A 25,090-nucleotide genomic window follows, 5' to 3' on the forward strand; every position below is an offset into this window, starting at 1 on the left:
GATGACCCCAAATCCCCCGTGATGACCCCAAATCCCCAGGGATGACCCCAAATCCCCCAGGGATGACCCCAAATCCCCCAGGGATGACCCCAAATCCCGGGGATGACCCCAAATCCCCCAGGGGTGACCCCAAATCCCTGGGGATGACCCCAAATCCCCGGGGATGACCCCAAATCCCCGGGGATGACCCCAAATCCCCCAGGGATGACCCCAAATCCCGGGGATGATCCCAAATCCCCAGGAATGACCCCAAATCCCCCAGGGATGACCCCAAATCCCCTGGGATGACCCCAAATCCCCCTGGGATGACCCCAAATCCCAGAGCTGACCCCAAATCCCCCAGGGATGACCCCAAATCCCCTGGGATGACCCCAAATCCCCCAGGGATGATCCCAAATCCCAGAGCTGACCCCAAATCCCCGGGGATGACCCCAAATCCCCCAGGGGTGACCCCAAATCCCCCAGGGGTGACCCCAAACCCCAGAGCTGACCCCAAATCCCCCGTGATGACCCCAAATCCCCCAGGGATGACCCCAAATCCCCCAGGGATGACCCCAAATCCCCTGTGATTACCCCAAACCCCAGAGCTGACCCCAAACCCCAGAGCCGGTCCCTGCTCCGTTGCAGGTCTGCCTGTCGGCAGTGGGGCTGGTGGGGGACCTGTGCCGGGCCCTGCAGTCCAACATCCTCCCCTTCTGCGACGAGGTGATGCAGCTGCTCCTGGAGAACCTGGGGGTGAGTGGGAGATTCCCGAGTAACAGTTGGATGCTCACTCTTCCCAGGGGAGTGGGAGGTGGGAGAAGCCTGGGAAAAGTGGGAGGAATTCTCCGGGAATGTCTCGTGTTCGGCGCGGTTTGAGCGGCGGCCGGGACGTGCTGGGGGCAAGGGCTCTGGGGGAATGTCTCGTTTATCAGCTTGCTGAATTCCTACATAAATTCCTTCCTGGATTCCTGAGTTCCTCCCAAATTCCTCCCTCTCTCCCACTCTGCATCACTCCCACTCGCTCTCCCTGAATTCCTCCTGAATCCCTTCCTGAGTTCTTGAGTTCTTTCCTTCCTTCCTGGATTCCTTAAAAATTCCTTCCTTCCTTCCAAATTCCTCCCTCCCTTCCTCTTGAATTCCTTCCGAATTCTGAATTCCTTCCTTCCAAATTCCTTTCTTCCTTCTGAATTCCCTCCTCCCTTTCCCTCCCTCTCCCACATTCCTGAGGCATTTCCAACCCTTGGCTGTATTTGCTCCTACTTCTCCACTGGAGAAACATTGTGGTGCACCCCGCACAAACCCCCTGGTGCAGCCTGAGCCCATTCCCTCCTTTCCTTTGCCCCTTCCCACGCTGATCCGGGCCCTTTTTGGGGTGTTTTTCCCCAGAACGAGAACGTGCACAGGTCGGTGAAGCCGCAGATCCTCTCGGTGTTCGGGGACATCGCCCTGGCCATCGGCGGCGAGTTCAAGAAGTACCTGGACGTGGTGCTCAACACCCTCCAGCAGGCGTCCCAGGCCCAGGTGGACAAGGTGAGCTGTGCCCAGGCCAGGGGACACTCTGGGGTCTCACCTCGATGCCCAAAGAGGCTGGACAGAGTTAAAGGAGTAAAGCAGGGATTTATTAAAAAGCTTCAAGGATATGCCTTGGCTACACCCAAGATGGACTCAGAGTCAGGAGTTTTCACACTTCTGTAAGTTTTGGTCCATTTCCGTATTGGGGTTAATTATCCAATTACAGCTCCAGGTTGTGCAGTCCCATCCTCACAGATTGCTCCCCTCAATTTGCTTTGTTTGCACTTTTTGGGCCTTTTTATTGTTTGCACCTTTTGGGCCTGAGGCTGCAGTGGTGTCCTTGTGTCTGGGGCTGAAGGATTGTTCTGTGTGACTGAGCTGTGGGCAGGGCCTGCTGACGCTGTGTGTGAGTTCAGAGTCACACTGAGGCGGGGCAGGATGTGGAAAAGGTGAGAGCTGAAGGCTCTCTCACACTGTGTCCGTGTGTCTGTCCGTGTGTGTGTCCCCAGTCCGACTACGACATGGTGGATTACCTGAACGAGCTGCGCGAGGGCTGCCTGGAGGCCTACACGGGCATCATCCAGGGCCTCAAGGGAGACCAGGAGAACGTGCACCGTGAGTGGGCTCCCCGTGGGATCCATCCTGGAAACCAGCCACCCCTGGGATCCTGGGTGTCCCCAGATATCCCAGACCAACCTCCCCAGGCCTCCTTTTGGGGTTGTCACATCCCTGCTCCTTCCCTTCCTTTAACATCATCCAGTGTCACCTCCAAGCCACATCCCCAGTGGCCTGTCCACCTGGTTTTGGGCATTTGTAACCCTTCCTGTGGAGAATTATTCCTGAATATCCCATACAGACCTCCTGAGCCTCCTTTTGGGGTTGTCACGTCCCTGCTCCTTCCCTTCCTTTAACATCATCCAGTGTCACCTCCAAGCTATGTCCTCCAGTGTCACATCCACACATTCCTAGGGCATTTCCTGTCATGGGGGCTGCTCCGGGAAGTTGTTCCAATATTTTGTAACTCTTCCTGTGGAGAAATATTCCCAGTTACCTGATACAGATCTCCCTGAGCCTCCTTTTGGGGTTGTCACATCCCTTCCTTTAACATCATCCAGTGTCACCTCCAAGCCACATCCCCAGTGGCCTGTCCACCTGGTTTTGGGCATTTGTAACCCTTCCTGTGGAGAATTATTCCAAATTACCCAATACAAATCTCCCTAGGCCTCTGTTTGGGGTTGTCACATCCCTGCTCCTTCCCTTCCTTTAACATCATCCAGTGTCACCTCCAGTGTCACACCCACACATTCCTAGGGCATTTCCTAGCATGGGGACTGCTCTGGGAAATTGTTCCAATATTTTGTAACTCTTCCTGTGGAGAAATATTCCCAGTTACCTGATACAGATCTCCCTGAGCCTCCTTTTGGGGTTGTCACATCCCTTCCTTTAACATCATCCAGTGTCACCTCCAAACCACATCCCCAGTGGCCTGTCCACCTGGTTTTGGGCATTTGTAACCCTTCCTGTGGAGAATTATTCCAAATTACCCTATACAAATCTCCCTAGGCCTCTGTTTGGGGTTGTCACATCCCTTCCTTTAACATCATCCAGTGTCACCTCCAAACCACATCTCCTTTTGTGCCCTTACTCCCCTGATTCCCTTTTCCCCCATGAATTCCCTTTTCTCCCTGAATTCCCTCTTTTTCCCCTTAATTCCCTGAATTCAACAGGAGGTTGATTCCCCAAATTCCCATTTTTTCCCTGAATTCCCAGTGCCACATCCCCACGTTCCTGGCGCATTTCCAGGCATCCAGGAGCTCCCCCTGATGCTCCCTTTGGGGTTCTCACACCCCTGCACACCCTCAGCAGCAAAACCCCAGTCAGTGCAGGGAATGGATCGGGTCCAGGGGAATGGATCGGGTCCAGGGGAACGGATCGGGTCCAGGGGAATGGATCGGATCCGGGGGAATGGATTGGATCCAGGGGAATGGATCGGATCCAGGGGAATGGATCGGATCCGGGGGAATGGATCGGATCCGGGGGAATGGATCGGATCCAGGGGAATGGATCGGATCCAGGGGAATGGATCGGATCCAGGGAATGGATCGGGTCCAGGGGAATGGATCGGATCCCGGGGAATGGATCGGATCCGGGGGAATGGATCGGATCCAGGGGAATGGATCGGATCCAGGGGAATGGATCGGATCCGGGGGAATGGATCGGATCCGGGGAATGGATCGGATCCAGGGGAATGGATCGGGTCCAGGGGAATGGATCGGATCCGGGGGAATGGATCGGATCCAGGGGAATGGATCGGATCCGGGGGAATGGATCGGGTCCAGGGGAATGGATCGGATCCGGGGGAATGGATCCAGGGGAATGGATCGGGTCCAGGGGAATGGATCGGGTCCAGGGGAATGGATTGGATCCAGGGGGAGGATCCAGGGGAATGGATCGGATCCAGGGAATGGATCGGATCCAGGGGAATGGATCGGATCCAGGGGAATGGATCGGATCCGGGGGATGGATCGGGTCCAGGGGGATGGATTGGATCCAGGGGGAGGATCCAGGGGAATGGATCGGATCCAGGGAATGGATCGGATCCAGGGGAATGGATCGGATCCAGGGGAATGGATCGGATCCGGGGGAATGGATCGGATCCGGGGGAATGGATCGGATCCAGGGGGAGGATCCAGGGAATGGATCGGGTCCAGGGGAATGGATCGGATCCGGGGGAATGGATCGGATCCAGGGAATGGATCGGGTCCAGGGGAATGGATCGGATCCGGGGGAATGGATCGGATCCAGGGGAATGGATCGGGTCCAGGGGGAGGATCCAGGGGAATGGATCGGGTCCAGGGGAATGGATCGGATCCGGGGGAATGGATCGGGTCTGGGGGAATGGATCGGATCTGGGGGAATGGATCAGATCCAGGGGAATGGATCGGGTCCAGGGGAATGGATCGGATCCAGGGGAATGGATTGGGTCCAGGGGATGGATCGGATCCAGGGGAATGGATCGGATCCAGGGGGAGCCGGGCTGGTTCGGGAGCGTCCCCGGCGCCGCCCCAGCCCTGACCAGGCCTTGCCCTGCAGCTGACGTGATGCTGGTGCAGCCCAGGGTGGAGTTCATCCTGTCCTACATCGACCACATCGCGGGGGACGAGGATCACACGGACGGGGTGGTGGCCTGCGCCGCCGGGCTCATCGGGTGAGCACAGCTGCCCTCTGCCCCTGCTCCTGCCCCGCTGGGGCTGCTGGGGTCGCTGCTGGGGTTGGAATTGGCTCCGGGTGTGAGGAGAATCGTCACAAAAATCCCAGGTTTAGGGTTTTTCCAGGAGTTTAGAACCCAAACACCCTCATCCTTAGGGAATTGAGGAAGCCAGGTTAAAACCCTGGAATCTGCCCCTGCTCCTGCCTGTGTGAGGGTTTTGGGGTCGCTGCTGGGCTTGGAGTTTGGCTCCAGGTGTGAGGAGAATCATCACAAAAATCCCAGGTTTAGGGTTTTTCCAGGAGTTTAGAACCCAAAAACACTCATCCTTAGGGAATTGAGGAAGCCAGGTTAAAATCCTGGAATCTGCCCTTGCTCCTGCCTGTCTGAGGTTTTAGTGTCAGTTTTGGGGTTGGAGTTTGGCTCCAGCTGTGAAGGGATTCGCAGGTGAGAGAATCATCACAAAAATCCCAGGTTTAGGACTTTTTCAGGAGTTCAGTACCCAAAAACCCTCATCCTTAGGGAATTGAGGAAGCCAGGTTAAAATTCTGGAATCTGCCCTTTTTTCTTGCCTGTCTGACAGTTTTAGGATCAATTTTGGAATTGGGTTTTGGCTCTAGATATGAAGGGATTTGCAGGTGAGAGAATCACCACAAAAACCCCCGGTTTAGGATTTTTTCAGGAGTTCAATACCCAAACCCCTTCATCCTTAGGGAACAGAGGAAGCCAGGTTAAAATCCTGGAATCTGCCCTTGCTCCTGCCTGTCTGAGGGTTTTAGTGTCAGTTTTGGGGTTGGAGTTTGGCTCCAGGTGTGAAGGGATTCACAGGTGAGAGAATCGTCACTAAAATCCCAGATTTAGGGTTTTTCCAGGAGTTCAGTACCCAAAAACCCTCATCCTTAGGGAACGGAGAAAGCCAGGTTAAAATCCTGGAATCTGCCCTTTTTTCCTGCCCGTCTGAGGTTTTCTGTGTCAGTTTTGGGGTTGGGCTTTGGGTGTTTGGCTCAAGGTGTGAAGCGATTCTGCAGGTGAGAGAATTGTCACACAAATCCCAGATTTAGGATTTTTCCAGGAGTTTAGAACCAAAAAAACTCCTCATCCTTAGGTAGCAGAGAAAGCCATCTTGAGGTGTTTTCATTTCTCCTGCTGAATTGAAGGAGAATTATGATGTAATCAACCTTTAAACAAGAATTGGAGCATTCCTTTAATCCCATTTTTAATCGCGATTTTCCCCAGATCAGCATTTTGTGCCACTCACATGGTTTTTCCCCAATTTCCTCTGCATCCAGGGATTTGTGTACAGCTTTTGGGAAGGATGTCCTGAAATTAGTAGAAGCCAGACCCATGATCCACGAGCTGCTAACGGAAGGGAGGAGATCCAAGACGAACAAAACGAAAACCCTCGCGACCTGGGCCACGAAAGAGCTGAGGAAACTCAAGAACCAAGCTTGGTGAGGGCTCAGCCCCTTTGTATCCCACCTAAAAAATCATGGAATTGGCTCAGCTAAGCCTGGGAAGAGCCACAATCCCAGAGTTCTCTTTTTCTGTTTTTTTGTGGGGAAAAAAAAGATCCCATTTGGGGGTCTTTTGACCCTACAAAGTCGATTTTTCTCAATTTTAAAGTTTGGAAAAGTCTCCAGGATTTAACCCAACACAATTTTTTCTCCCACTTTTTTATTATCTCCTGATTTGCAGTGTTTAGGTTTGGGTTTTGTGTTGTTTTTTTTTTTTTTTTTTTTTTTTTTTTTTTTTTTTGGTTGGTTGTTTGTTTTTTTTTTTTTTTTTTTTTTTTTTTGTAATCCTGGAATTGTTAAATTTGGAAAAAATCTCCAAGGTGGAGTCCAGCCCAAGAGCCACATCCCCACGTTTTTAAACATTCCAAGGCTTTAATTCCCTGAATCCCCTTTTTCCCCTGAATCCCCTTTTTTCTCTGAATTCCCTTTTTCCCCTGAATTCCTTTTTTCTCTGAATTCCCTTTTTCCCCTGAATTCCCTTTTTTCTCTGAATTCCCTTTTTCCCCTGAATTCCTTTTTTCTCTGAATTCCTTTTTCCCCTGAATTCCCTTTTTTCTCTGAATTCCCTTTTTCCCCTGAATTCCCTTTTTCCCCTGAATTCCCTTTTTTCTCTGAATCCCCTTTTTCCCCTGAATCCCCTTTTTTCTCTGAATTCCTTTTTTCTCTGAATCCCCTTTTTTCTCTGAATTCCTTTTTCCCCTGAATTCCCTTTTTCTCTGAATTCCCTTTTTCCTCTGAATTCCTTTTCCCCCCCCATTTTCCCCTCAATTCCCTTTCCCCCCCTGAATTCCCCAAATCCCTTTTTCCCCCCCAAAATCCCATTTTTCCCCCTAAATCCCTTTTTTTTTTTTTTCCCCTTTTCCAGATCTGTTACCATTGGGACGACACCTGAGGACCCCCACTGGATAAAAAACCAACAACAACACCAAGAAACAAAAGGAAAAATCTCCAATCTCCTAGAAAACCCCCCAAAAACCCCGGGAGTGAGGACGTGTGCGGAATGTTTGGGAATGAGAGGATGCTGAGGATGCGTGAGTGAGGCTCGGAACAAGAATCCCAACCTTTGGTGACCCCCGGCATCCAGGAGGGAATTCTGTGCCCCAAAAATTCCACACAACAACAAAAAAAAAAGGGGGAAAAAAGCAAAATTCCCGCCAGCCCAAGAGCGGCTGAGCTCGGAGGAGAAAATGAGGGAAAAACGGGGAAAATTGGGATTGAAGTGGTGCTCTGTGAGGTTTTGGCTGCTGGAGAGAGAGAGAGAGGAGAGAGAAAGGTGGAAAATTGGGAATTGATTTCCCAGGGATTTGGGAATCTCCGGGATGAGGCAAATCCCAGAGGAGAGAGAAGGAGTTCAGGAGGAGTGAGTGTGTGTGAGTGAGGTCATATCCACATTCTCAACTTCCCAAAAAAAAAAAAAAAAAAAAAATTTCATTGCAGTTTCTCTCTTTTTTTTTTTTTTTTCCCCAAAACCACAAAAAAAAATCCGGGGGAAAAAAAAAAAAAAAAAAAAAGACAGAAAAAAAAGACAAAAAAAATCTAAAATATACAAAATTTAAGGGTTCAGCTGTTGCATTTCATAACTGAGGTTCAGGCAGTAAGAGATAGGGAAGAAAAAGTAGAAAAGAAGAGAAAACCATAAAATTTAAGGAAAGTCGCTTTTTTTAGGGATTTTATTTTTAGGGAATGCTGAATGTTTGGAGCTCTTGGCTTGTCCTGCTCAGCAACAAAAGCGCCTTTCCTTCCTTAAATATTCAACTGTGAATGTAGAAATGGGGGAAAAAACACAATTTTTGGGTTGCAGGGAATAGAAAAATCCATTTGTCCAGCGAGTTTCAGGCTTCAAAAAGTCCAAAAAAATCAAAAAAGTCAGGAAAAAAAATTAAAATCGGATTTTTTTTTTAAAAGTGCTGCAAATTGGGAAAAGAGATCTCCTGACTCGGACTGTAGCAGAATCAAAATTGTGCCAAAGAGTTCAAAAAGAGGTGAAAAACAAAAATGAAATAAATAAAAATATGCACAAAAAGAAAGAAAAATTTAAAAAAATTCAGGTGGTATTTGGAGAGGAAATTGGATGTGGAAAAAAACCCACAAAAACTGGGATTAAAAGCTGTTTATTTGGAATAATTTGGGATTTTTTTTTGCTTTTTCGGGGCTCGATTCGGATCAGGCTCGATGTGGTTTTTGGTCTCTTGCTGCACTTGGAAAAACACAAGGAAAAAATAAAAAACAGGAAAAAAAAAAGGAAAAAAAAAGAAATTTATATAAAATATATAAATATATAACTTGAGTTGAGCTGACAACGCCGGCGCTTGTAAAAGGTTTCTATTTTTCCACTGCAGTTGAAGATGAATAAAATGGTGTCAAACATTCCCCAATATTTTCCTTTTTTTTTTTTTTTTTTTTTTTTTGGGATACTCTTGGCTCTTTTCCAGAGGGAAACCCAGGAAAAAGTTGGGATTTTTTTTAAAATGGATTTTGGGTGTTTTTTCCCAGTAATCCACAAGGAATTTTTCCTTTGCCGCTTCCCGAATTTCTCGCCGCGTTGGGAGCGGAATTTTTCCTCTGGAAAAAGGAACAAAGGGGGGAAAAATCAAAATAAAAAAGTTTTTTTTTTCCTTAGGATGTTCAGGGTTTGGAGATTTGGAATTTTCGCTTCGTTTGCAGCTCTGTGGAGGTGTCGGGAAAGCTCCTGGGAGGGGGAGCAGGAAAATGGGCAGGATTTGCTCCTCACTTCTTAAAAGGTTTATTTTTGTTTTTTAGTTTTATTTTTCATTTTAATTCTTCTCTTTTTTTCCATTTTTCCCTTTAATTTTTTCTTTTATTTTTCTCTTTTTTTAAATTTTATTTTTTCTTTTTTCTTCATATTTTTATTTTTTATTTTTCCAATTTTCTTTTGGTTTTCCTTTTAATTTCTTTTTAATTGTCCTTCTAATTTTCATCTATTTTTCTCTTTTTTTTTTCTTGATTTTTTCCTCAGTATTTTTCCTTTATTTCCCTTTTAATTTTTCTTGAGGTTTTTTTTCCTGTTCCTAGTTTTCTGCCTTCCTTTATTTTTTTCTTTTTCATTTTTTGTTTTTATTTTCCTTTTTGTTTTATTTTTTTTCTCCGCTTTATTTTACTTCCATTTCTTTCATTTTTTAAAAATTTTCTTTTTTTTTTTTTATTTTTTCCTATTTTTTTCCACTTTATTTTGCTTCAATTTTTTTTAATTTTTCTTTTATTTATTTTTATTTTTTCCTCTTTTTATTTTTTCCACTTTGTTTTGCTTCAATTTTTTTTTAATTTTTCTTTTATTTATTTTGATCTTTCCCATTTTTCATTTTTTCCCATTTTTGTCCTCTTTTTTCTCCATTTTTAATTTTTTTCAATTTTTCTGCCTTTTTCCAGTTTGCTTTTTCTCCTTGTCTTCTTTTTTTTTTTTTTTTAGTTTCTTCCAATTTTTTCCCTTTATTTCAATTTTTTCCCCTTTTTTTAAATTTTTCTTCATTTTTTCACATCTCTGTTTTTTTCCATTTTTCTTCATTTTTTTCCATTCCTTTTCACATTTTTCCCATTTCCCCCAGCTCTTTTAACTTCTTTTTTTTTTTCCCACGTATTTCTCCATTTTATTTTATTTTATTTTATTTTATTTTATTTTATTTTATTTTATTTTATTTTATTTTATTTTATTTTATTTTATTTTATTTTATTTTATTTTATTTTATTTTATTTTATTTTATTTTATTTTATTTTATTTTATTTTATTTTATTTTATTTTATTTTATTTTATTTTCCCCCATTTTTCCTCCTCCCCTTCCCTCTCGGTTCCCTTTTCCCTCCCGGCTCGTACAGGGTATCAGACATGAATGTGCCTTCAGTGCTCTGCCCAGCGCAGAACCGACTAAAACACCCCAAAACACCCCAAAAATCCCAAATCCGAGGAAAAACCCCCCGGGATCCCCTCCCAGCGATGCCTTTTCCTTTTCCTCCGGGGCGGGGGCGACTCAATGAGAGAAAACTCGAGAAAAAACAAAAATAGACAAAAATATGAAAAAATGGAATTTGAAAAGCCGTCGGTTCCGGGCGGGAGGAGCCGACGGGGCCGGGGCTGGGCCCGGCTGAGGCAGCGCAGAATAAATGAGAGTAGTGCAAAGACACGGCTTGGACTCGTTTTTGGGGAGTTTTCAAGGGTTTTTAGGGGCTTTTTGGGGGGCTTTTTTAAGGGTTTTTAGAGGCTTTTTTGGGATTTTTATTTGGGTTTTTTTGCGGGGTTTTTGAAGGGTTTTTAGGGGCTTTTTGGGGGTTTTTTGAGGGGTTTTTTGAAGCGCTTTTAGGGGCTTTTTTTGGGTTTTCTTTTGCTTTTTGAAGGGCATTTTGGGCCCTTCTAAAGACCAGTTTTGGGGGGTTTGGGAGTGCTTTTTTGGGTTTTATTTTGGGTATTTTGGGTTCGGGGGCCTTTTGGAGGTTTTGAGGGCTTTGTTTTTTGGGGGGTTTGTTCTCTTTCTAAGGGGCTTTTTTTTGGTTATTTGGGACATTTCTGGGGGGGTTTGTTTTACCTTCTTGGGGTTTTTTTGGTGGGCTTTTTTTTGCTTTTTTGAAGGTTTTTGGGCTTTTGGAGGAGTGTGGGCTTTTGGAAGGGTTTTTGGGATATTTTTTGAGCTTTTTTTGAGAGTGGGTTGGGGGCTTTGCACTTTTGGCCTTTCCTGGGGGCTTTTTATGGGGGCTTTTTGGAGGGATTTTTGGGCCTGTTTTAGGGGTTTTTGGGGGGTTTTTTGGGCCTGTTTTAGGGGTTTTGGGGGGGTTTTTTGGGCCTGTTTTAGGGGTTTTTGGAGGGTTTTTTGGGCCTGTTTTAGGGGTTTTTGGGGGGCTTTTTGGGCCTGTTTTAGGGGTTTTTGGAGGGTTTTTTGGGCCTGTTTTAGGGGTTTTTGGGGGTTTTTTTGGGCCTGTTTTAGGGGTTTTTGGGGGGTTTTTGGGCCTGTTTTAGGGGCTTTTGGGGGTTTTTTGGAGGCCTTTTTGGGGTGAATCACAAGGAATTTCCTCCTCCAAACCGCCCGTCCTCAATGCCATCACTGCCTGGGCGTGGATTGAACTCTTCCAGCATCTGTTGGGATTTCTGAGGGGCTTTTTTGGGCTGCATCACCGGGAATTTGGTGGTGCTGGAGATCCCAAATTCCTGGGCATCCCGCGTTCCCAGAGACCCCAAATTTTGGAGATTTTGGACTCCCCTCTGGAGATTCCCAAATTCCTGAAGATTCGGCTCAATCCCAGCCCGATCCCTTTGCCTCGGGATGAATCCCCACAACCCCAAACTGCAGCTCCACCTTCATTAATCAATCAATCAATCAATCAAATTATCAAAGGAACCACCCCTGGGTGCTCCTCCAGCTCCACCAAACCCCAGGCAAACCCCGGGCAGGATCCGTTTATTCCCCTCCCGGATCAGACATTAAAAACCCGCTTTTCCTTTCATTTCCCCCCATTTTTATCTCTATTTTATTTTAATTTCCCCGGTGCCTCATTCCCCGGAGGCTCTGCCAGGCGGCTGCCCCCGCTCGGAGACGCCGTGGGAGGGGAGAGCCGAGCGCGGGCCCGCGTTTCCTCTCGGGGAACCGGGGGTGACAGCGCTGTGTCACCGGGGCCGTCTGCGCCGCCACCCCGGCCGGGGACACGCCGTCATTCCCGGGGTCATTTACCGGGATCATTTACCAGGATTATTCCTGGATCATTCCCGGATCATTCCTGGATCATTCCCAGGATCATTCCCGGATCATTCCCGGATCATTCCCGGGACCATTCCTGGATCATTCCCGGGATCATTCCCGGGACCATTCCTGGGTTCTGGAGCCCTGGAGGTGACAGCGCTGTGTCACCGGTGCCATCGTGCCACCACCCCACGCGGGGACACGCCGTTATTCCCGGGACCATTCCCGGGATTAAATGGCCTGATGCTCTCTGCCCCCTAAAAGAGGAGGAAAAACCCATTTTCTTGGTAAAAAAAAAAAAACCACAAGTGGATTTTGAAGTCTCGGAGGTGACAGTGCTGTGTCACCAATGCCATCTGTGCCACCACCCCAGGGACATGCCAGGGCTATTCCCAGGATTATTCCCAGGATTATTCCCAGGATTATTCCCAGGATTGGCACTTCCCAAGGCTGATGTGCTGAGCTCCCACCTCAAAGAGAAGGCAAAGCTGATTTTCTTTGGAAAATGTCACAAAAAATGAGCCAGGAAAGGGTTTTGGAGCCTCAGAGGTGACAGCAGCCATCGGTGCCACCACCCCAGCACAGGGACATCACTGCCGTTCCTGGGATCATCCCATGTGGATTTACCCAGGAGCCTTTTCCTGGGTCCAGGTTGTTGCTCTGAACCCCCACTCCGAGGGAAAAGCTGATTTTCCCTGGAAAAGGGAAAAACGAGCCAGGAGTGGATTTTGGAGCCTCGGATGTGCCACAGTGGCCTCGGGACCTTTCCCCAGGCTCTGTCACCCGGAGGGGACAGGACACCCTGGAGCCGGTGCCACCTCTGCAATGAGAAAATGTTGGGAAGAGGGAAAATGACCCTGGGGACAGAGGGGGTTCCCGGTGCTCCCCTTTTCTCCCCGATGGGCTCCATGGAAAACCCAGGGATTCCCATGGGATGGCCCAGCGCTGTCCCCGGAGCCTCCGGGGCCCCCAAATCCCCCAAATCTCAGGGGAGGGACAATTCCAGCAGCTCGGGGCTGTCCTGCCGCCCTCTGCTCCTCCTCCCGGCCCTGGCACGGCTCCGCTCTGTCCCCAGCTCCCGGGGACCCCCTGTGCCCCTCGGGCCGTCCCTGCATCCATCGGGACACTCCGGGATGTTTTCCCTTCCAAATTAACTCCCGACCTGACAGAAATCCTTCATTTGCACTTCAAAGCGCTCTGCGGCCGCTCGGGGCTTTTTGGGGCCTGTTTGCGGCAGATCCCGTCCCTGCGGATCCCTCTGGATCCCTGCAGATCCCGTCCCTGCGGATCCAAACCCTGCTGATCCCTCCGGATCCCTGCAGATCCCATCCCTGCAGATCCTGTCCCCGCAGATCCATCTGGATCCCCTCAGATCCCATCCCCGCGGATCCAAACCCTGCGGATCCCTCCGGATCCCCTCAGATCCCGTCCCTGCTGATCCCTCCGGATCCCTGCAGATCCCGTCCCTCTGGATCCCTCCGGATCCCTGCAGATCCCATCCCTGCGGATCCAAACCCTCTGATCCCTCCGGATCCCCTCAGATCCCGTCCCTCTGGATCCCTTCTGATCCCTCCGGATCCCGCCCGCGCTGTCCCACCCTCGGGCGCCATTCCAGGGCCTCTTTGCCCTCCCCGGGCCATTCCCTGCTGGAAATTCCGTCGGGAGCGGTGGTCGAGCTCCGGTGCCCCCCCCGGCACTGCCCCCAAAACGTTCCCGGCCTCGTGGTGCGGTTTGAGCTCCCGCGGGGGGATCCCGGCACCCCTGGGTGCTGCCCCCGGTGCCCGGGGTCCGTCAGAGCCTGGATCCCCTCCAGGACGCCCAGTCTGCTTTGGGAACCCCAGTTTGGGGCTTTGCTCCCTTGGATTCTCCCGCTGGGCCCCAAACCCCGAGCTGCATTTTCCAGCGGTTCCTTTCCCCCCTCGTGCCAGAGCCGCGCTCAGCACCAACATTTCTCTGTGCTGCCGTCTCCCAGCTCGGCTCTGGGGCTGAATCCCCCTCAGTGCCCCCCCTGGGGCTGCTCTTTCCCCCAGCTCCTGCAGAGGCCTTGGCTGGGATGTTTGGAGGGTCGGGGTCCCTCAGATCCCCCCTGCCCCATCCCTGGGGCTGCTCTTCCCCTTCCATTGCTCCAGAGGCCTTGGCTGGGGTGTTTGGAGGGTCGGGGTCCCACAGACGCCTCTCAGTGCCCATCCCTGGGGCTCTGCTCCCCATCCTGGCCCCTCTCTGGGGTGGGATGCGGCCCTGGCAGGAATCCTGTGCCACCGGGGTCACTCAGGGCCGTGGGTCTGTCCTGGGGATCTGCGGGCACTGGGATGGCAGAGACCCCACCTGGGGGTCTGTCCATGCCGTGGGTCTGTTCGTGCCATGCCAGGGTCTGTCCTCGGCCGCCGGGCCGGCAGTGACCCCACTGAGGGGTCAGCAGGGGTCTGTCCGTGCTGTCGGTGTGTCCGTCCCATCCCAGGGTCTGTCCTCGGCCGCCGGGCCGGCAGTGACCCCACTGAGGGGTCTGCAGGGGTCTGTCCGTGCTGTCGGTGTGTCCGTCCCATCCCAGGGTCTGTCCTCGGCCCCGGGCCCGCAGTGACCCCTCCCGGGGGGTTTTGTCCCCCGCAGCCCCGGCAGCGGCGGCGAAAGGAGAGCAGCTATTAATAACGCTGCGCACCGGGAGAAGATGTGAGGCTGCAATTCCATCATGGAAGCGGCTCCGGGAACAATTCAGGGAATAAAAAACGTTCGGGCGGGGGGGGCTGGGGGGCGGGGGGCGGGGGCAGGGGGGAACCCAACCCCCACCGCGAGGGGCGGCGGGGCCGCCGTGCTGGAGACCCCCGGGATGGAGGGGAGACCCTGGGATGGAGGGGAGACCCCCGGGATGGAGGGGAGACCCTCGGGATGGAGGGGAGACCCCGGGATGGAGGGGAGACCCCCGAGATTGAGGGGAGACCCCCGGGATGGAGGGGAGACCCCCGGGATGGAGGGGGGACCCTCGGGATGAGGGGGAGACCCTGGGATGAGGGGGAGACCCCCGACCCCACGACCACCGCTGGGGGGTCCGGGCGGGCACGGGAGGGGTCGGGGGTCGGTGCTGCCCCCCGGGGGTCGGTGCTGCCCCCCCCCACCCCGGGCCCGGCCGTGGCGGGGGTGTCGGGTCCGGTCCCGGTCCCGCGTCCCCCCCGGAGCATCCCCGGTACCGGCCGTGCCCCGGGGGGAGCGGGGGGGTCACAGCCCCGGGGGCGGCCCCGGCGCGTGGCGGGGGAGGGGCCGCGGCCGCCCGGTGCCCACGTGGTTTGTCGGTGCCTCCGGAGCGGAAGAAACGGCGGCGGGGCCGGGGCTGCGGCGGGCACCGGGAACGGCAGCGGGAGCGGCGGGACCCGGCGGGGCGGGGACGGAGCCGCATCCCGGCGGCGCCGCCGCAGCGCAGCAGCAGCGCCGGTGAGTGCGGGGCCTGGGCCGGGGGCACCGGGAGCGGCGGGGGGGGCACAGCGGGCAGCCCCCGCCCCACCGGGCCTGTCCTCTCCCGCCGCGGCGCGACCCCGGCCCCATCTGCCCGCGCCGCCTTCGGCATCCCCGCTGCGTCCTCACCCGCGGCTCCATCCCCATCCTCATCCTCATCCCCATCCCCGTCCCCATCCCCGTCCCCATCCCCATCCCCGTCCCCATCCCCGTCCCCATCCCCGGCTGGATTCGCATCCTCATCCCCACCCTCATCCCCATTCCCGGTTCCGTGCCCATCTCCGCCCGTGCTTCCATCCCGCTTCCGTCCCCATCCCCATCCCCGGCTCCATCCTCATCCTCATCCCGTCCCGGCTCCGCCCCGGTCCCCTCCTGCGTTTCCGTCCCCGTCCCCCGCCCGGCGACCCCCGGCGCGGCGCGGCCCCGGCCCGGCCCGGGGGCGTTCGGGGACGGTTCCCGGAGGCTCCGGGGCCGCCGCAGGCCGGACCACCCCCGCTCACCCTATCGCGACCCCCGGCCGCGCTCACCCGCGCTCCGGGCCTGCCTGCGGGGCTCGGGGGCGCGCTCGACCCGTCCCCGTTTCCCGCCGGTTCTGCCCCGGTCCCACGCGGGTCCCACGCCGGTTCCACGCCCGCTGCCCTCGCTCGTGGCCGTGGCGGTGCCCCCAGCCCCCCCGGGCCCCCCCAGCCCCTCAGAACCGGGACAGCCCCAGCAATGGGGGGGGGCTGGTCAGGAGGGTCGGGGCAGGGGGGGCTGCCCTAGGCCGGGTCCCGCCGAGCGCATCCTGCGGACCCCAAAAAGGGTTTGGGGGGGGGGGGGGCAAGGCCTGTCCCCAACCCAGCCTCTGTGAGTGCCAGAGGCCCGGCAGCACCCACAGCCTGGCATCCCATCCCATCCCATCCCATCCCATCCCATCCCATCCCATCCCATCCCATCCCATCCCATCCCATCCCATCCCATCCCATCCCATCCCCATCCCATCCCATCCCATCCCATCCCATCCCATCCCATCCCCATCCTCATCCTCATCCTCATCCTCATCCCCATCCCCATCCTCATCCCCATCCCCTTCCCATTCCCATCCCCATCCCATCCCCATTTCCTGTCCCATCCCCATCCCCATTCTCGTTCCCGTTCCCGTTCCCGTTCCCGTCCCCATTCCCACCGGAGCCCTGAGCCGGCCGAGCCCTCCAGCGGTGTCCCAGTCCCGGGGAGCCGCAGCCGCATTTTTGCTCATTTCCCAAACCCCATTTCTGCATTTTCCCAAGCCCCATTTTTGCTCATTTCCCAAACCCCATTTCTGCTTTTCCCCCCAGGCATTTTCAGCCTCGAGGAGGGGCCGGGAGCGCTGAGGGAGCGGCGGGGACCCCGCCTGGACCCCGATGAGAGCAGCTCGGGCTCCCGGCGATCCTCTCACGGCCGGGCCTGAGACACGCCAGTGACACGCCGGTGACACGCCGGTGACACGCTGTGACACGCCAGTGACATTCCGGTGACACGCCGGTGACACGCCTGTGACACGCCTGTGACACGCTGTGACACGCTGTGACACGCCTGTGCCCCCGCAGCCCTGCCCAGCCCGCGCCGCTTCGCCCCACGCCTGGGGCCCGCTGCAAGGCAGGTGTCCGGGGAAACTGAGGCACGGCACGCCGGGGGGCGGCGGGGGCGGCCCGGGGGGCTCTGGGCAGGGGGAGGGTATCTCATGGGGGCACTGGCTCTGTGCCAGGCCCAAACCATGACAGTCGGGGACACAGAGCCGCCTCCAGGCCCCGGGTGCTGGGGACACAGGGGCTCCTGTCACCGCGGTGCCTCTGCGGCAGGGCTGGGACACCCCAGGGCTCCGGGGATCCTCATCTGGGGGTCCCCAGAGCTTGGGGAGTCTCATCCTGGCTTTGGGGGTGCCTCAGTTTCCCCAGGGGGGATGGCGGTGCCCTCCCTGCCCGAGCAGAGCTGTGTCCCCTCTGTCACCACCCCGGGGGTGGATTTAAGACCCCCGGCCCGTGATTTATTCATTTATTCCCCTCGGGACCCCCGGGCTGTCCCCGGCCCACCAGCGGCTCGAGGGGGCCGCGCTGTCCCCCCCAAATCCCCTGCAGGTCTCTCCTCCCTCCGCCCGCTCTGTGCAGGAATTATTGGTGCGGTGGCGCCAACCAGAGCTCTGCCAGGGCTGCGCCTGCCCAGGGGACCCCGGGAGGGTTGGGGACAGTGACAGGAGCCAGGGGGACCCAGGGCAGGCTGGGGACAGTGACAGGAACCAGGGGGACCCCGGGAGGGTTGGGGACAGTGACAGAAGCCAGGGGGACCCTGGGTGGGTTGGGGACAGTGACAGGAGCCAGGGGGACTCTGGAGGGGCTGGGGACAGTGACAGGAGCCAGGGGGACCCAGGGCGGGTTGGGGACAGTGACAGGAGCCAGGGGGATCCAGGGCGGGTTGGGGACAGTGACAGGAGCCAGGGGGACCCAGGGCAGGCTGGGGACAGTGACAGGAACCAGGGGGACTCTGGAGGGGCTGGGGACAGGGACAGGAACCAGGGGAACCCTCGATAGGAGCTGGGGACAGTGACAGCAACCAGGGGGACCCAGGGCGGGTTGGGGACAGTGACAGGAGCCAGGGGGACTCTGGAGGGGCTGGGGACAGTGACAGGAGCCAGGGGGACCCAGGGCAGGTTGGGGACAGTGACAGGAGCCAGGGGGACCCAGGGTGGGTTGGGGACAGTGACAGGAGCCAGGGGGACCCAGGGCAGGTTGGGGACAGTGACAGGAGCCAGGGGGACCCAGGGTGGGTTGGGGACAGTGACAGGAGCCAGGGGGACCCAGGGTGGGTTGGGGACAGTGACAGGAGCCAGGTGGCTCCCGGGGCCGAGCACAGCTCCGGTATTTAGGGCACGGTGCGAGGCGTGGGAGGCCGGAGCAGCTCGCGTGCGGCGCGGGGCGGCAGCGGCGGCACCGGCCGCTATTTCTGGTGCTCGTTCCCCCGAGGGGACGGCAGCAATGTCACCGTGTCCCCCCGGGGGTGCTCTCTGCTCCCACCCTGGTGCTGACGGAGCCTGGCGGGGTCAGGACCTCTGTCCCCTCTTTTCCTGCTGGGGACAGAGGTGATGGCACAGCAGGGCCAGTGCTCCCTTGTCACCCCCGGGGACAGCGTGGGGTTGGAGCTGCTGCTGGTGGCAGTTCCTGGGACTGTCACCCGGTGCCACTGAGCTCCCGCAGACCCCGCTCTGGCTGTGTCACCACCCCGGTGTCCCCAGCGCTGCTGCCCTGGCTGTGTCACCACCCCGGTGTCCCCCGAGCCCCAGCGCTGCTGCCCCGGCTGTGTCACCACCCCGGTGTCCCCAGCGCTGCCCTGCCAGGCCCAGCCCTGCCCCGGTGTCACCCGCGTGTCCCCGCAGGCAGGACATGGACTCCATGTTCGAGGACGACATCAGCATCCTGACGCAGGAGGCGCTGGGGCCGGACGAGGACTGGCTGGACAGCCCCAACACCGACCTCTCGGGCGAGATGTGCTCGGCCTCGCACTTTGCCCTCATCACCGCCTACGACGACATCAAGAACCGGCTGACGGGGCTCGAGAGGGAGAACTCCACGCTCAAGCGCCGCCTCAAGATGTACGAGGTCAAGGTGAGGGGTCTGGGGGTTCCGGGGGGCGCGTGGGGCCGGGGGGACCCCGCTGAGCGCCTGCCCATGGCTGCAGTACCCCCTGATCGGCGAGTTCGGCGAGGAGCACATCTTCTCCCTCTACGAGGCCAAGGAGAACTCGCTGCTCAAGAGCGAGAAGGCGTCGCTGCAGCAGCAGCTCAACCAGTTCCAGCACGAGGTGAGGGGGGACAGGGGGGCCTGGGGGGGCTCTGGGGGGTCCCCGAGCCGGCCACCACCCCCAAATCCACCCCCAAACCCCCCCACGTCCCCCTGCAGCTGCAGAAGAGCAAAGAGCGGGAGGAGCAGCTGGAGGAGATGATCCAGGCCTACGAGAAGCTGTGCGTGGAGAAGGCGGACCTGGAGACGGAGCTGGGAGAGATGGTGAGTGACGGCCACCAGCAGGGGACAGCGGGTCCCTGTCCCTTCTCCATGACAGCACCGGGCCCGTGGTGTCCCCGTCCTTGGGGATGCAGGGCTGGGGGGCGTTTGGGCCACGTTGGGTTTTAGGGATGCTCGGGTTTATCCATCTCCCCTCTCCCCCCGTGAGGCTCCGGCGTCCCCCGGGCACCCCCGGCTCCCCTTTCCCAGCCATGCCACTGTCACCGGTTCGACCCCACTCCGAAAATCGACCCCAAAATCTGCGTGTGCCGGGCTGGGGGGGCCGCAGAGCCGCGGGGAGCGGCCGAGGCTCAGCCGCGTCCCCTGTGTCCCCTCCCCGAGCAGCGGGCGCTGGTGGAGACGCACCTGAGCCGCATCCGGAGCCTGGAGCAGCAGCTGCGGCAGCGCGACGGCGGCGCCTTCCCCGGGCTGGGCGCCCAGGACGTGCCGTTCATGGCCCTGCACCCCGGCCCCGGGCTGAGCCACGGTGAGCCGCCCCCTCCCCGCCCCGCCGCGCCCCCCGCAGCCCCGGGCCGCGCCGGGGCTGAGCCGAGCCGTGCCCGCAGTGCTGGAGCGCGCCGCGGGCTGGCAGAGCCGCGGGCTGGAGGCCGAGCTGGAGGCGGCGCGCCAGGAGAACCAGCGCGCCCAGCACCGCGAGGAGCACCTCAAGGCCGAGTGCGAGAGGCTGCAGGCCGAGCTCAAACACCTGCAGGACCGCCGCGAGCAGGTGCGGGGCGGGCCCGGGCCCGGATCCGGCTGGGGTGGGGGCGTGGGAGGGGGAATGGGGCAGGGTCTGACCCCAAAAACCCCCCAAACCCCCCTTCCTGCTTATAAGTGTCAGGGAAAAGGAATGGGGCAGGGTCTGACCCCACAAAACCCCTCTATTCTCCCTGCCTGCTGGGAAGAGTCTGGGAGGGGAAATGGGGCAGGGTCTGACCCCAAAAAACGCCCCTATCCCCCCTTCCTGCTGGGAAACGTCTGGGAGGGGAAATGGGGCAGGGTCTGACCCCACACAATCCCTGATTCCTGATACGTGGGGTTCTGGTGCTGAGGGGTGTCTGGGAGAAGGAACAGGGCAGGGTCTGACCCCATAGGACCCCTCATTCCGGATATGTGGGGTTCGGGTGCTGGGAGCAGACAATGGGGCAGGGTCGGACCCCTTGGGACCCCCCGTGCCCGGTCCCGGTGCTGAGGGGGCTCTGCTGTCCCCAGGAGCAGTCGGAGCGGGACATGGCCTGGGTGAAGAAGGTGGGCGACGACCAGTAAGTGCTGGGAGGGGACTGGGGGGAGCAGGGGGGGTGGGGACACACGGGACCGGCTGTGGGGCACGGCGGCCACCCCACACCTCTGCACGGGGGTTCCCCGCATTGAAGAGCTGCAGTGGGGGGATCCCGCACCCCAAAATCACCAACTGCGCCCCGGGCGCTGGGGCTGAGCGGGGCTGCGGGCGTGGGGTGCCCGGGGCCCGGTGTCTGGTGTCCGGTTCCGGTGTGCGTGCGCTGTCCCGGTGTCCGGTTCCGGTGTCCGTGCGCTGTCCCGGTGCCCGGTGTGGGCTCGGCGCTGCCTCCAGAGGGCACTGACGGCTCGCGGCTGCCGAGAAAGCGGCACCGAGCGGCACCGAGCGGCACCGAGCGGCACGGGGACATCACGGTGTCCCCAGACCCCTAAACCCCCTGAGGTCTCACGGTGGCACCGAGGCGGTGACGGTGTCCCCGGAGCCCCCCAGACCCCCCGAAGGCTCCCGGTGGCACCGGGGCGGGGGCGCTGTCCCCGCTGTCACTCGGCCCCGTTGGTGACAGCCGGCCCGAGCTGCGGACGGATGGAAGGTGACACGCGGCCCGGGAAGGGCTCGGGCGCTGTTTCGGGGCTGGCTCCGGCCCCTCCTGCTCCGGAGGTGTTGGAAGCTGTCGCCGTTTCTGTCGTCCCGGTGCAGATCGGAGCCGGGGGATCCGGGGGAACTCCCGCCTCTCCCTTCCCCTCCTTAACTCCCTCAATTTCCATCAATTCCCTTCATTTCCATTAATTCTCTCATTTCCATAAAATTCCGTCACCCGAGTTCACCCCCACATCTCCCCCACCCCTTTCCCGCAACACCCACGGGGATGAAAACTCACAAATATCTCCATTAACCGATTACCCAAATCTTTGTTTTAAGCCCAAATTCACCACGCTGGGACGGGGAAACTGAGGCAGGGCTGGCTGCTCACCCCCTCCCCGGGCACAGCTTTTCCCTGCGCGCTCTTTTCGTGCCGATTCAGCTCTTTTGTGTCACCTGCTTCTCTCCGCCACGGTTCTTTTGGGTGTGAAAAGCGCCTTATCGGCGTTTTCCATCTCCGGGTGATTTTCTGGTGCTTCTGCCGCGCTGTGCTTGGGGCGGGGGTCCCCCCGCGTCCCGAGCTTCCTTTGTTTTGGTTTGTTTTCTGAGGTTTTGTCTTTTTTGCCTTTCTCAGCTCGCGGTTATTCCCTCTTGCCCTCCCTCCAGAGAAAAACCAGGAACCAAATCTTGAGGAAAGCCCTGGAAAGAGCAGGGTGGGGATTTGGGGGGTCAGATCACCCCTCCCACTTCCCCGCCCCGCGTTTTTGGGGAGATTTTGTGTGTTTTAATGACTCTTGCACCCATGGGTGCCAATGCCGGGCACGTCCCCACCCCTGGCTCCGCCAGCTCTGCAGCAAAAAGGGGCCTGGGGGACACAAAGGTGACATCCTGTGGGTGTCCCTTGAGGGTTTTGTTTTTCTTTTCTTCCTTTTCCTCCTTTTCCTTCTTTTCCTTCTTTTCCTTCTTTTCCTTCTTTCCCTTTTCCTCCTCCTCTCTTTTCCTTCTTTTCCTCCTTTCCTTACTTTTCTTTCCCCTCCTTTTCCTTTTCTTCTTCACCTCTCTATTTTAATTTTTTTTCTCTCTGTTCTTTTCCTGCTTCCCCCCTCGCTCTTTCCCCTCCTCTCCCTCACCCTTTTCCTCACTTTCCCCTTCTCCCGCTCCTTTCCCACCTCTCCGGGCCGCGGTGCCCGGGGGCGCGGCGGGGCCCGGCGCTGTCAGCCGCGGTTACGGCGGCGGCTCCGGTGCCCGCGGTGTCACAACGGCTCAGCGGGACCGAGAGGGGACGGCCGAGCTCCGGCCCCGCGGCTCCTCTCTCCCCTTTCTCGCGTCCCCGCCGAGAATCCCGAATGGCTCGGAAAGCGACACCGACTTGGGGCAGAATTGATGATTCTGGCAGCGCTTCCGAGCGGGGGGAGCGGCGCCCGCCGCGTCCCGGCTGCTCCGGGGCGGGTCCGCGGCCGCCGCTTCTCCCTTCGGAGTCAGAAAAGTGAATTCGTGTTGGTTTGAGTTGGTTCTGGGGGTCCCCGGGGCTGTGTCACCCGTAGAGCCGCCGGGTCCCCTTTGGGAATTGTCCTCGGAATTGGCCGGGGTGGAGAGAGGGAACCCCAGACACCCTGAGGTGGCTTTTCTTCACCCTGGGCCATTGTTTCCCTCCCTTTCCTATTTTCCTGGAGGAATGCTGGAAGCGCCATCCAGGCAGCAGCCCCAAACCTTTTTTTAGTTGTATTTATTAAAAAACAAAACCAAAAACCAAACCAACCAAAATTCCAGGGGGGAGGTCAATCCCTGCTGAAGGATTCCACTCCTTCTGGAGGATTTAATCCCTGTTGGAGGATTTAACCCCCGCTGAAGGATTTAACCCCTCCTGAGGGATTCAATGGGATTTAATCCCCGCTGAAGGGTTTCTCCCGTGGCCCCCTTTGCCCCTTGCAGGGTGAACCTGGCGCTGGCCTACACGGAGCTGACGGAGGAGCTGTGCCGCCTGCGCAACCTCAGCTCGCTGCAGAGCCAGATCCTGCGGGCGCTGCTGCAGGACAAGAGCCTCAACGGGGGTAAGGGGGACCCGGGGGCTGGGATGGGGGCACAGACACCGGGAAATGGGTGGGTGGGCTCAGCCTGTGGATGGGGGTGAGCTCGGGTGGGTGTCGGTCACCAGGGGAGCCCAGCCCTGGGAGTGTCCCACAGCAAGGGGGCCCCTAGCTGGGTGTATCTGGGAGTATCCATCCCAAAATATCCACACCTGGGAGTGTCCCATCCCCAGAACATCATCCCTGGGAATATCCCATCCCCAAAACATCCATAATTGGGAGCATCCATTCTTGGGAGTATCCATCCCAAAGCAGTCATACCTGGGAGCCTCCCAATCCCAACATTCTCCCATGTCTGGGAGCATCCATAACTGGGAGCGTCTTATTCCAAAACATCTATACCTGGGAATATCCATATGTGGGATCATCCACACTTGGGAATGTCCCATTCCAAGAACATCCATATCTGAGAGTATCCATCCCAAAATATCCATCCCTGGGACCATCCATCCCTGGCTGCACCCCTCCCAGAATCTCCCATCCCTCTGTGGGCCCCCACAGCTGCATCCTCCCACTCCTCCTTCTGGGATGCCCCAGGATGTCAAGGCACATTTTCCACATTTTCCTCAATTCCCAAGCCGCAGCGCTAACCCGGCGCGTTTCCCGTGTGTCGCCCTTGTCCCGCGCCAGGCCAGCGCCACTCGCCGCTGTCGCAGTGCCACTCGCCGGCCCAGCAGCGCCGCTCGCCCGCCCCGCAGTGCCCCTCGCCCGTTCCCCCGGTTCGCCCGCAGTGCCAATCCCCCGCCCTCCAGCGCCGCTCGCCGGGACCCCCGAGCCAATCTCCGGCCCAGCAGCGCCGCTCGCCCGCGCCCGGCCCGTGCCAGTCGCCGGCCCAGCAGCGCCGCTCGCCGGTGCCGCCGCCCAGCCAGTCCCCGGGGCAGCAGCGCCGCTCGCCCGCGCCGCCGCCGCCGCCCTGCCCGGCCCCGGGCGCGGCGTCCCCGCACCGCCTGCCCGCCGAGCGCATGGAGCTGCCCTACGCCAAGCCCTCGAGCCGCCACATCAAGGCCGGCTTCCAGGGCCGCCGCAGCTACTCGGAGGTGACCAACGTGGCGCTGTACCAGCAGAGCCGCTCGCTCTGGCTGCAGCCCGAGGCCTCCACGCTGCCCAAGCACCGGCCCTACGGCGAGGTCTACCTGGGGGCCGCGGGGGCGCCGCTGAGCGCCCACGAGCCCTTCGAGGAGCACGTGCGCTTCGAGAAGCAGTCGTCGGACGAGGAGGAGTGGGCGCTGCCCAGCCCGCCCAGCCCCGAGGCCGGCGCCATCCGCTGCGCCTCCTTCTGCGCCGGCTTCCCCGCGCCCGACGCCGACGCCGCGCACCGGACGGCGGCCGCCTACGCCCGCGCCGAGCACGCCCAGTCCTGGCCTTCCATCAACGTAAGGAGGAGCCCCGCGATGTCCCCGCGGGGTTTGGGGTGGGTTTGATGGAGGGGGACACCCCGCGGAGAGGTGGCGTGCCTCAGTTTCCCCGTTGGTCACCCGGCTGGCTGGGGGCAGAGGGGGGGTCTGGGGGTGACAGAGGGGATGTGGCAGCGCGGGGGTCTCAGCGCCGCCCCGTGCCCCCGCAGCTGCTGCTGGAGACGGTGGATTCGGAGGTGCGGAGCTGCCCGCTGTGCCAGCTGGCCTTCCCCATCGGCTACCCGGACGATGCCCTGGTCAAACACATCGACTCGCACCTGGAGAACAGCAAGATCTGAGCCTCGCCCCCTTCCCCACCTTTGGATGCTGCATGGAAACACACCGGGAGCGCCGCCTCCCGAAATACCTCCAAGTCTTCAGTAGCTACGGAAAGACTGAGCCCCCCCGGCCCCAGCCAGAGCCCCCCGGAGCCCCCGGC

General features: G+C 57.6%; 2 protein-coding genes across 3 annotated transcripts in view; both read left to right on the top strand.

The window, feature by feature from the left end:
* The window catches only part of KPNB1 (karyopherin subunit beta 1), a 31,026-nt gene extending 22,509 nt beyond the window's left edge, over positions 1–8,517 (top strand). Inside the window, exons 17-22 of one of the 2 annotated variants that reach the window (XM_074557606.1) lie at positions 628–735; positions 1,369–1,512; positions 2,004–2,109; positions 4,588–4,702; positions 5,992–6,153; positions 7,082–8,517. In XM_074557606.1, the coding sequence (XP_074413707.1) occupies positions 628–735; positions 1,369–1,512; positions 2,004–2,109; positions 4,588–4,702; positions 5,992–6,153; position 7,082 (636 nt within the window). In that variant the 3' untranslated portion in view covers positions 7,083–8,517. Of the gene's footprint in view, positions 1–627; positions 736–1,368; positions 1,513–2,003; positions 2,110–4,587; positions 4,703–5,991; positions 6,158–7,081 lie in introns of those variants that run through there. The other variant, XM_074557605.1, reaches the window with a different exon arrangement.
* A 6,380-nt stretch (positions 8,518–14,897) lies between these two features.
* TBKBP1 (TBK1 binding protein 1) lies at positions 14,898–25,090 on the top strand. Its single transcript, XM_074557641.1, has 11 exons — positions 14,898–15,320; positions 16,658–16,962; positions 18,734–18,958; positions 19,032–19,154; positions 19,253–19,357; positions 19,700–19,841; positions 19,921–20,081; positions 20,567–20,616; positions 23,103–23,221; positions 23,888–24,630; positions 24,822–25,090. The coding sequence occupies exons 3-11, from the start codon at positions 18,737–18,739 to the stop codon at positions 24,948–24,950; spliced, it is 1,794 nt and encodes a 597-aa protein (XP_074413742.1). The 5' UTR covers positions 14,898–15,320; positions 16,658–16,962; positions 18,734–18,736; the 3' UTR covers positions 24,951–25,090.

The sequence above is a fragment of the Zonotrichia albicollis genome, chromosome 23, assembly GCF_047830755.1.
Source record: "Zonotrichia albicollis isolate bZonAlb1 chromosome 23, bZonAlb1.hap1, whole genome shotgun sequence".
Classification (NCBI taxonomy): domain Eukaryota; kingdom Metazoa; phylum Chordata; class Aves; order Passeriformes; family Passerellidae; genus Zonotrichia; species Zonotrichia albicollis.